This window comes from Cornus florida, unplaced genomic scaffold (genome assembly GCF_030987335.1).
Source record: "Cornus florida cultivar Cherokee Brave unplaced genomic scaffold, ASM3098733v1 CherokeeBrave_3.0.0_Hap2_Chr01, whole genome shotgun sequence".
In the NCBI taxonomy this organism is placed as follows: Eukaryota; Viridiplantae; Streptophyta; class Magnoliopsida; order Cornales; family Cornaceae; genus Cornus; species Cornus florida.
In genome coordinates, this window is record NW_026775571.1 from 112534066 (window position 1) to 112546927 (window position 12862).

The 12862-nt window shown below is 31.6% G+C and overlaps 1 protein-coding gene across 1 annotated transcript; it reads left to right on the forward strand.

Moving 5' to 3' along the window:
• Window positions 1-5178: 5178 nt before the first annotated feature.
• Window positions 5179-7828, forward strand: LOC132314489 (oxoglutarate-dependent flavonoid 7-O-demethylase 1-like). Its single transcript, XM_059813354.1, has 4 exons — window positions 5179-5511; window positions 5653-5900; window positions 6063-6387; window positions 7326-7828. The coding sequence occupies exons 1-4, from the start codon at window positions 5263-5265 to the stop codon at window positions 7593-7595; spliced, it is 1092 nt and encodes a 363-aa protein (XP_059669337.1). The 5' UTR covers window positions 5179-5262; the 3' UTR covers window positions 7596-7828.
• The last annotated feature ends 5034 nt before the right edge of the window (window positions 7829-12862 follow it).

A 12862-nucleotide genomic window follows, 5' to 3' on the forward strand; every position in this document is an offset into this window, starting at 1 on the left:
TTTTTTTTTTTTTTTTTTTTTTTTTTTTTTTTTTTTTTTTTTTTTAGAGTGACTCTGCAAACTTACTTTTAATGAAATTTTTAAATACCAAATTTATCCTTATTTTTATATAAGACAATAAGTAAAAAATTGTATGATAGATTTTTTTTCATTCTTTCCTCAAACATGATTACTATTATTTTTTTTTCTTTTTCTTCTTTAATCAAAGCAAAAACGATGGGTGTTTAACACTAACCTCTCCCTTCCTTTCCCTTTTTTTTTTTTAATTAATTTTTTTTATTTTTACAACTAATGTTCTTCTTTTCCTTTCTTTTTTCTTATAACTAATGTTGTTGTTATTGTTGTTATTATTATTATTTATTTTTTTTTATTTTTTATTTATTTTGTCTATGCTACAAAACATAGCCTAATCATTCATATAGTTGTTTTAACCAAAGTTCACAAATTATTAGGACACTCTATTTTACTACATAAATTTTTTTTGTTAATATTGTGGATCGAATCTACTTCATAATAAAGAGGTTACTTATGTGATCCAATAATATTGCATTCTTGATCTTGTTGACATATAATTATGCCTAGAAAAAGAAAATTTGAATAAATTTATGTACTTTGGAATTTTCGGTAGTTTTTCCCCTTATAGCATCCATATCAAAGTAATTGGTGTCTCACTTTAATTCATATATATCTTATAATCATTTGATGTTAAAAAACCAAAATTTTGTCATTTGATTTTCTTGGTTGATTTGAAAATTTACAGAATTTTAATTGCAAACATGTGAAAAAGAATTATTGTTTGCTATCAACTTATCATCATTTTCGTAATATATACACTGGTCACTCTGTAACATCTCACATCATTTGAAAATAACACTTGTATGTACTTGTATATGTGAATTTCTCCTAATTGAACGTAGAGGACACTATTTACATAGTTGGGTGTCGTGACAAATGGTATCAAAGTCGATCCCTCTGAAAACGAAGAATGTAATAATTTTTTTCTTCTCGATCCCTCCGTAAACGAAGGATATAATAATTTTTTTCTTCTCATTTAGTTCAGTTACTTTGATTAGTATTTTTAATTATTATTATATGACCGGCCAAATTGATTGATTTTGTAAATTAATTCCATTTTAATGACACCAAGAAAGAGACAATATATATGTGTGTGTGTGTTGTTATTTTTTTTCTAAGATGAACAATCTTAATTTTGGTGGAAGTGCCTGGCAGAGTGATAGTCCAATCTCAAATGAGTACTTTCCCATTAATATTTAATGGGAAACACTCAAAAAGGCTTGTTACTCATAAAAGCACTTCAAACTGACTTTACAGGTACATATGCATTGTTCACGTTTTGGGGACAAGTCATGCTTGATTAAATACTATTGTTTTTGTTTTGTCATTGGTCAACAATTTACACTGTCGCGTGAAAGGCATTTTGGAAGATTTCTCGTGCTTACATAGATGTCGACAAGTGAAAAATTGGCAACACCACATAGTTTTATTATAAGCCGAAAAATAAAAACAAAGCAACAAATAGAATATACAATCATATACGTGTAAAATTATTTATTTTTAGATACCATCTTTATATATATATATATATATATGCATATATACATTGATGTAAATCTGATACATAAACAATTATGGTCTAAAACTTACTGCTTTATCCCATCCGCAAACTGGGGTACGTTCTAGAAATGCATATAAACAATTATGCATGTTTGCATACCATACATCTAAAAGACAATTGTATTTTTCAATACAATAGAATTGATTGATGCAATCTTATATAATAATATTAAATTAAGAATACGTCGTTATTAAATATTGAGAATGCATCCATAGTTATTTTTAGATACCATCTTTTTATATATATATATATATATATATATATATATGCATACATACATTGATGTAAATCTGATACATAAACAATTATGGTCTAAAACTTACTGCTTCATCCCATCTGCAAATTGGGGTACGTTCTAGAAATGCATATAAACAATTATGCATATTTGCATACCATACATCTAGGACAATTGTATTTTTCAATACAGTAAAATTGATTGATGCAATCTTATATAATAATATTAAATAAAGAATACATCGTTATTAAATATTGAGAATGCATTCACAATTTAACTGTGGATCGCATTCTCAATATAAATATATTAAATAAGTATTTTTTATACGAATGTTACGTCATAGAATTACTCAAAATGCAATGAAATGAATCTACCTACCTATCTAAAAATGCAGATAACGTCATAGCAAAGGATTTATTTGATCACCGATGACGATTTCATTATCAATTTGCATTTGAACATGTCATGTGTGAGTCTACAATTTGTTTGTCAGAATCAGAAGCGTGCCTTGTTAGCCCCCTAGCATATTAGTCAAAAAGTAAACTTCATATAAAAATATCTACAACTATTAGGCACGTTTTTTAAAAAATAGAAAATTAAACAAGTGAGATAAGCAACACCTATTCACCTAATATGTGAAAGTGACAATAATAAAACAAGGCAACCGTTGACCTCAGTGAAAAATCATAATGCACTGAAGTTGCTGATCTCAAAATTAAAATTTGTCTTTTTATGATACAGGTTATTAAAAATATATTTTAAATGTCAATAAAAACATTGGAAATTCGCAATTATCACATGAATAGTCTCATCCATGGTGTTCATGTTTCTGCTGTCGGCAAGGATTTGCAACAAGCACAAATTGAAACTCTTTGATTGTTAAGATATATATATGTATATAACATTAAATGAACTATAACTTTTGTTTAATAATCTATGAAAAATGATAAAACTTCACAAATTATATTCGTGACATAGTAAACTTATTAACTTGAAAAGAAAAGAAAAAATCATTTTATAAAAATTAGATTCAATAAAAATGTAATTATCTTATGGTATAATATATAATTGACTTCGATTACTACTATAAAATATCCTTTGTGGCTCGACTTTAGAAAATTACCTGTCATGACCTTAATATAGATTTTAAATTCTAAATTACTCCTTCTTCCAATCAACATATAGAAAGAAAAAGAAAAACACTGGGATTTGATTATCATATATATATGTGATCAAATTTATCTTTTGAGTTTTCAAACATATATGGAGCAGTATTTGGAATAGTTGCACACATTAATGTCCTTTTAGCCCAACATTCACTTGTACATATTTACTTTCATCTGTACTACTGGTTAAGTTTTTCGGGAAAAAAAAAAAAAAACATTGGAATAAATTTAAATTATAAAAATTCCATGTGCTTAATTAATGTGTTCATCCTTTCTTTTTTTTTTTTTTTCAGTGTTGAGAGGCTTGCTCAATGTTAAAGGATGAAGGAGCAAAGAGTTACATTTATTAGAAGATTCCGTTTTATAAATAATGTTAATTTTTATAAATATAAATAGTTATATTTGAAAAGATCGAGACAAGTACTATGAAATTTTTATCTTTATATTACTTAAAGTCAATTCACCAGCTTACCTAAAAAAAGAAGTTTCAATTCACCAAATAAATAAATAACTCAGATGTTAATGAACACGTAATCTCAAAGAATAATGTCGTTATAAGTTCAAGTGAAAAATAAGAGAACATTTTATATATAGTAAATTGATATGAAGTGGTCCGCCTCTTCATTAGAATAGTTGAAAATTGAAATCCATTGGTGGGTGTGTGAATGGTTGAAATCCAATGGTGGGTCTGACGGCGTTTGTTTATGTTCAAATGAATACTGTTCGAAAAAAAAAATATACTATTGAGATCAAATGAAATCCATTTGTGTTCTTTGAATAGTTGAAATCCATTGGTGGTTCTGTGAATGGTTGAAATTCATTGGTGGGTCTCACAGTGTTTGTTTATGTTCAAAACGAATACTATTCATATCTAATAATTTAATCGGAAAAAAGTAACCTAATTTTTTAAGCCTAATGAAAAAAAGTGCGTATTTTGCTTTTAAGATTATACTATTTAGACTTAAATATATTAAGACAAATAACAAAATTTTAACCTTATTCAATGTATGCAAAAAATTATTGACGGATTAAATTATTAAGTCGAATTAACATTTTTTCAGGAATGTAATAATTTAATTTAATTGTGTTAGGGTAATTTACAGTTTTACACTATTAATTTTATTATTGGTACCGTGATAAATGTTCCAACTTCCAACTAACTTAAAGAGTATTAGTTTTTCTTTACTTTTCTTTTTTCCTTTGCATGAGTGATGTGTGCATGACATTGATCGAATTGAATTCGATCCATGCAAACGACTTTTTTCTTGGTAAAGAAGTATTTTGCACTCATGAGCTGTAGCTAACAGTGATTCATGAACAACACATGTTAATAGAGATATAGAGAGAGATAGATAAGAGGTAGTGTGGAACTTAATAGATATTGTATATTAAAATTCACTTATGCAGATTCAAGGTTCGAATTTTTTGAAAGTATTTTGGTAATTTTTGTCACTCTTTTAATCATTATAATGAAATTTTTAAGATTTTTAAACGTAATCTTAAATTTTGAATCAATCATGTAAAACTTATGCTTTCTTGTTGTATGTATTGATTTCTTTATTGTGTTTGTTTAATTTGACAATAATAGAGAGGAGTGGAAGACAGCAAATGTACAGCTAATTGATTATTCTTGACGTAATATTTGAAGTTGCTTTGATTGATTATCTTTTCAACTGATGCACGCGGTTAGCTTTAAACGCATAATGCCAGTGGTGGGTGGTAGGAATTAGCCGTACATTTGCACCAGAAAGCTACAATTCAATCTGAAATTGGTTAACACATTACACATGCTTGTTTTTAAAGAAGATGAGATTCTAGAAAGTTGTACAAGTCAATAATACTAATATTTTATAAATAAATTTTGCATTATCCAAACAAAATCATCATCACATCCCTTTGTTATGAACTCTCTCCCTGAGTTCAGTTCGCGTAGAGTGTGGTCCCCACTGCGTGATTACTTACCATTCAACCCAAATTTGCATTGAAGCATATGTGATAATTAGCAGCATATTTAACACCACATAAAATATAAATTTAAAAGTCTATACCTGACACCATTAATTAAATCATATTTGTTTCTTAATTACCACCATTTTCTCTTATTTAGGAAACAAAAAATTACCATTTTCTCTTAATTGTGTATCTTTTACCAAAAGGTGTTTAATTTGTGGCTTTATAAATACACATCTCAAGATGCAGTTGCATAGGTGCACTTGAGCTTAACAATGGCATCACCATCAAAACCAGTGACCTCTGGCTCTGGGAGTTCAATGAGTGTTCAGGAGATGGTGAAAGAGTGCTCTATGCTCGAGGCCGTGCCACAGCGCTACGTTCAAGCAGATCGAGAACCTTCAATTCTCTCCTCCGGCAAAACAATCCCTGTCATTGACATGAAACATTTGATTTTGGATGAAGCAAACGAAGACGAACTACAGAAATTGCATTTGACATGCACAGAATGGGGCATCTTTCAGGTAATTACTTACCCGATATGATCACGTACATTCTTGAATATATGTTGAGATTAATTTCTATATGTAATTTTACCTGTTATATATTAATTTCTTAGCTATAAAAAAAGAAAAGAAAAAAAGATTATGATTGTGTTTTTATAGGTGGTGAACCATGGAGTTGGCTCTTCCTTGGTGGAGAAATTGAAATATGAGATTGAAGAATTCTTCAACCTTCCATTGGAAGAGAAAATGAGATACAAACTAAGGCCAGATGATGTTGAAGGGTATGGACAGACCATACTCCAATCTGAAGATCAAAAGGTCGATTGGGCTGACAGATTTTATATGATAACCAATCCTTTACACAGAAGGAAGCCACACTTACTACCAGAACTACCTTCAGCACTGAGGTACCGACGCTGTCATGCATAATGACAAGAGTCTTGTACTGGACTAGTTATATATATATATATATATATATATATATATACATACTAGTCTGTATATATTTCTCTGTACTTCTCTGTACGTACTTCATGCTCTTATGATCTTGATTATTAATATTACTGCAGGAATAGCTTGGAGTCTTACTTGTCGGAGCTGCAGAAGCTTGCCATGCGGGTTTTTGGGTTGATGGCGAAGGCTCTAAAGATTGACAAGAGAGAGATAGAAGAGATGTTTGAAAATGGGATGCAATCAGTGAGGATGACTTACTATCCTCCATGTCCACAACCAGAGCTAGTTATAGGCCTAACGCCGCATTCGGATGCTAGCGGTATCACCATCCTTCTCCAAGTAAATGGAGTGGAAGGTTTTGAAGTTAAAAAAGATGGAGTTTGGATTCCTGTAAATTTCCTCCCAGATTCGTTTGTAGTGAATGTTGGAGACATTCTAGAGGTTTGCTCTCTCTCTCTCTCTCTCTCTCTCCATATATGTACACACACACACACACATATATATATATCTACATATATAAATTAAAATAAATGAATGTGGTAATCATATGCTAGTTGAATCTGGCCTAAATTTCACGCTACCTAATTTTCAACCTTTTTTTAGCGTTCTTTCCACCCACGCAGACATACATCCATATAGGCATATATATGAACTTTATGTACATATCAGATAGGCTGATCAATTGGCACTTTTAAAATTAAACTAGCTCGGAATTAATTAAAACATTTATTTATTTTTTTTATATATTTATTTTTTAGTTTGGCAATAAAGACACAAATACACAGTTGATCCTAACTTCCTATAGGGTCTTAAATGCTCCATTTTTTTTACCTTGACGTGTGAGAAAGTACCAGTAATTTATCAAAGACAATTACTGATGCTCAAATAAAGCTACTGGCTGGGAAGCTTCCATTTCTACAGCTTTTAAACTTCGGTACTAAACTAGGTGTTAAAACTTGATTAGATAGCATCAGTACATATTTTGTATATATGTATGCAACTATGCTCGATCTGTGCGCGAGGCTCCAGTTTCGTAGAGACTCAGATATACCGAGTCTTCTTTGCATAAAGAGGTTGTTTTCAATTACGTGAGCATTACCATTGAACCAAGATCCGCACTCATAAGAACTAGTATATACCAGGATAAATTACTAAAGATCATATATTATGAGAAAATGTTTCGTAAACAAAATCACAGAATATCATCGAATTTATTAATATATGGACTAACAGTTTTTGGGTTTTTCATAATTGTTAATTATTAGAGGGTCCAATGTAAGTTACACCGTTTTGATCAATTCAATATCTATAAGAAAATTCATGGTCAAGTTAAGACATGTATTGTTGTGTCTTTTCAATTTGGTTTTATTTTTTTGCAGATTTTTAGCAATGGCGTGTATAATAGCATTGAGCATAGGGCGACAGTGAATTCAATGAAAGAAAGAATCTCCATTGCCATGTTTTTCAATCCCAAGTTTGAAGCAGAGGTTGGACCTGCACATAGCCTTATAAACCCACAAAATCCCCCATTATTCAAGAGAGTAGTGATGGAAAAGTACTTCAAAGATTTCTTCTCCCGTAAGCTCAGTGGAAAATCATTCTTAGAGAAAATGAGGATTCAAATTAATGAAGAAGACCATGAGACTTGATGGCATGTGATTAGTGTGTGTGTGTGTGTGTGTATATATATATATATTCTTAGATGAAAGAAAAAAAAATGGTAAAGTATGATGTGTTTTGAGTTATATGTTGTAAATGAATTATGTATGTGTGCTTAAAATTAATCTATAATATTAGTTCCCGTCTTGCCTCATTGAAACTGGGATAATCCTGTTGTGCTATTTTGTACAATCTACACTATCATGATCATTTTTGACATAAAAATTTCCCATCTAGTTTAACTCTTAATTACTTGAACAATTGCAATATATAGGATCAGAAATTCAGTACGTAATAGACAACATGCAATTTTAGTACCAGAAAGGCTCCCCATATGTTACATAAGAACCAATTAGGAGCGATGTGCGGGACTCAACTAAGTGTATCTATTAAATAGGGAGACTTCAACTCTTAATTTCGTTCAAACTCTTCGTTTCGAATATCATTATTCAGTCAAATAAACAATACATTCACTTAGACCTAAACCCTATCTCAGGCTGTTCGGAATTCAAATTTGGTATCAACTCTCGCAATTAAAAAAAAAAAAAAAAATGTATGATGAACCTAGTGTATTTTAAAGAGACTCCTTCGTAAGAATGGGTTGGCTGCTCAACGTGGTAGTAGTGTTTGGGATCTTCCTTCTTCTTTCATCAGACCACCCCCCACGCCCTCCAGATTCATCGATCTGGGCTCTCCAGCTCTCTCAAATATGCCAAATTAGTTGGCTTTGAACCACCGGAGATGAACTAGCGGTTGTTACAAACGCTATTTGATTGCCTTGGGCTTTGCTAGGTTGGGTATAACTTTAGTGAACCTAATTGCTTTGGGTTTGTTTTGTTCAAAGTGGCCCAATAGACTATGGCACATGTCTTTTGTTATGGCCCAATTACCCAACTTTTCGAAAGAAAAACAAAAAGAAAAGAAAAGAAAGTTCCAAACCAATCAATATGGGCGGATTGGGAGTGGGTACTCGACCCGCAACAACAGTTAAATATATTACCCTGTATGTTTTAATGATTGATTCGTTAAATCACTTCTCCAAGTATTATTTATTGACTTAGGTAGTTGAGCGTCTAATTTACTCAAGTGAGTGTGTCCCTTTTCGAGTTCTCCTTTCTCAAAATAAAAAATAAAAAATAAAAATAAAATCCAGTCACCCAATGGTCATTAATTATTGATCACGATAGTGGGTTTGTGTATTTTTTTTTATTATTATTTTTTTATTTGGCCACTCCCGTTAATTTTATAAAATTAATACTAAAAAACATCTCGTTAATAAAAAATTTATTTAGAAAAATTAAAATATCAAAACTCAAACGAGTGTGTCTTTGTTTGAATCCCCTTCTTAATTTGGCCAAAAAAAAAAAAAAAAAAAAAAAAAAAAAAACAATCACCCAATGGTTATTAATTTTTTGACAGTGATAGTGGGTTTGTGCACTTAAAATACCAAATCTCATTAGTATAATGACAAAGTGGAAGAAGCTCGATAGTAAAATAATAGAAAAACTTTGATTCTACAAAGTTTCATAAAAAGAACTATGTTTACTTATTACAATAATGAATGAATAAATGAGCCTCCTGCCCAAAATAAATAAATAAATGAGCCTCCTAAAACTACAACTATATATAGTGGAGCATAAAGGCTTATTTGGCAACCAACTTTTAAAATTACGAAAAAAAAGAATAAGATTCTAATTACTAGAATAAGATACAAAAATAAATAAATAAAAAATAATCAGTTCAATTGATAAAATAGTAGGACTTCCTAAAATGAAATAAAAGAGAAAATTATAAAAATATAAAAGGAAGACAATTTCTTAGAAAAAAAAAAAGAAAAAAAAAAATCAGTTATATAAAATATAAAATCTCCTAGTTCAATTTTAAAACTAGAAGTTTTCATTCAATCAAAAGCTCAGTAGAGCTAAAATCTCTAATTTTTTTTTTAATTGTTGGAGGATTTAATTACAATAATTAATAGTTGAGGATGCCTTCTGTAACTAAGTATTATTTCTGAAAAATTATTGTCAAAAGTATCAATTCCCAACTATATTTTCCAACAATTTTCCCTAAGAACAAACATCGCCCAAGCTATTTGACCCCTATATATATATATATATATATATATATATAGGCATATTTATTAAAAATATGTATATATATATAGTGGATGTAGATAAATCTTTAACCCTAGAGGACCACCATCCTAGGGTTCAACCCAATGATAACGAAGAGCGAGAGGAAGGAGAGGTCGTCGGCGACGATGACGGATCGTCGTCTTCCAAGCCACTGGCGGCCTTCGTCAGCCAACCATATGTGCTGGAGCACTCGTGGACGTTCTGGTTCGACAACCCCTCTGATAGGGTTCTAAACCCTAAATTGATCTTTTGATTGGAAATCAACCACCGATAATTCTTTGAATTAGGGGTTAGCCACCAAAAATATTAGTTTTTATTCATAATAACCTTAATTCCATTACACGAGCATCATATATATATGAAAAATAGAAATAACAGACTTCTTAACATAGCAAATAATAATCGGAAAGAAACAATATTCTTAAAATAAACTTAATAGTAGTAGGTTCCTAACATTCCACCCTCCTTGAACCATGGCTTGTCCTCAAGCCGAAAAATCTAGATAACGAGCACAAAAATCCTTATAATTTTTCCAAGTAGCTTCCTCAACAGGATGGTCTTGCCACTTAATGAGCCAACGAGTAACAACATGGTTGTTCTTCTTGAAAATTTTGCGATCTAAAAATATTTTCAGGCACCCATTCAGTAGCATCAAACATAGATATAGAGGGTAAGCGAGGTTCAACACTAACATGAACACCCAATTTCAACTTCAAGGCAGAGATATATAAAGTTGGATGTATACAACACCCGGCTGGAAGATCCAACTTATAAGCGACCGACCAATCTTTGCAAGAATGCGGAAAGGCCCATAAAAACGTGGAGAAATCTTGGAATAATTTTGAGATGCAACAGTGGACTGTCGATAGGGTTGCAACTGCATAAAAACCCAATCGTTTACCTGAAAACAACGTTCTGTGCGATTGGTATCAGCATGAACTTTCATACAAGCCTGAATAGATTGCAAATGAGCCTTTAAAAGTTACAAAGTACGATCCTGGCCCGTAATGCCAAATTCACAGTATCAACAGTAGTACTACTTAAAAGATAAGTTGAAATTGAAAGAGGAGGACAGCTATACATAGCTTCAAAATGAGTCATTTGAATAGCAGAATGATAGGTGGTATTATACCACCATTTAGCCCAAGGCAACCAACGAGACCAATTTTGAGGTTGTTGACCAACAAAACATCGAAGATAACACTTTAAAGTGTGATTAGTAACCTCGGTCTGGCCATATGTCTTATGGTGATAAGCTAAACTTCGATATAATTGCGTACCATTCATAGTGAAAAAGGCTTCCCAAAAATTACTGAGAAATAAGGAATCCCTATCACTGACAATTGTACGAAGCATGCCATGCAGATGAACAACATCCCTTATAGAAATATCAGCAACAGTAGTGGCAATTTATGGATGAGAAAGAGCACTAAAGTGAACATATTTAGAGAGGCGATCCACAACCACTAAAATTATAGTTTTGCGATTTGAAGACGGCAATCCTTCAATAAAATCCATAGAAAAAATTAACCCACACGTCATCAGGAATCGGCAAAGTGCTAAGAAGCCCAGGTGGCAAAAGAGATTCAGTTTTATTGCGTTGACAAACATCACATCGAGCAATAAAAAACTTAGTTGCTCCTTTCATACCGGGCAATAAAAATTATGATGCAAGCGCTTGTAAATGTGTAAGAACCCAGAATGACCGTCCGTCGGTGTGGCATGAAACTCATGCAATAATTTAGAACACTAAGGAGAAGAAAGAACAACGACAATACGGCTTTTATAGCGAAGAATTCCATTCACATAAGAATAGTACTTCTTGGCCAAAGAAGAGTGTTGCAGACCTGTGATAATAGCTCGCATTGAATCATTTAAGTGACATTCTTAAACAATATCATCAATGCCAGAAAAAATAGGGGAAGAGATAGCGAGAAAACTCAGTACCTCAAAAACACGAGATAAAGCATCATCAGCCCTATTGTCAATGCCTTGGCGATATATAATCTCATAATCATATCCCAATAATTTAGATAGCTACTTTTGTTGTTCAATGGAAGAAATCCGTTGCTCTAAAAAATATTTAAGACTCCGATGATTCGTGTAAATTTTAAAGTGACGACCGAATAAATAAGGACGCCATTTATAAACTGTAGAAACAATCGCAAGCATCTCTTTATCATAAATAGAGAGATTCAAATTTTTACCAGAAAGCGTTTTGCTGAAATAAGCAATTGGATGGCCGCCTTGCATAAGAACTGCACCCAAACTATTGCCTGAAGTGGTGTCACCTCAAACCAAAGCATGCAAAAGTGTAGTGTGCCAAGTTTAAATTTATGAAATGCTACTACCACTTCTAACTAAAAATATAGTTAGGGTGAGTAGGGATCGTCCCAAGGGATTGGAAGCGTACTTTTGCTTGGAAACAAGGTCGGATTAGTAGGTTGAGTGATCAAAAGTTAGTTTGATTGGTTAATTAAACTACAATTTTAACTAAGTGAAAGCAATGTGAAACAACTAAATTAAGTAAAGTATAGAGAATAAGAGAGAGGTCTTGGGACCTAGAATTCACCACTAAGCACCATTTTCCTAGACATTCAATGTTTATTGGATAAAGGGGAAACATCTGTTATAAATGAAATTGTGTGCAATTGATTGAAATAATAGTATGGATGGCTAAGTAAGCATACATTGTCTAACCAATTTAGTGAATAGCACAACATATTAAGTTAAGCCATTATTCCTTCCTTTAAGCCCTCAATCAATACACACCCACAATTTAGAGAAATATACTATTTGCATTCATAAGTATGGAACATCAAACAACAAACATGGATTGTCCTTCCATCTAAGAAAGTAAAGCAACTACACCACAACTAAGTTAGGGACATGAAAATCAAACTAATTAAACTAAGGAAGAGACACAATCCATCAAGAAATGAACATGAACCGTTAAACAAATCACACGAGTATTCCATTAAAGCACCATACCTTGACCATTACTAGATTCATAGCATCAACACACATAGGAATGCATCAATATCAGAAAACCTAGAGATAAACACATGAACATCTATTCTAGTATACATAGACATATGAATAGAATGAAATGATCAATTGGA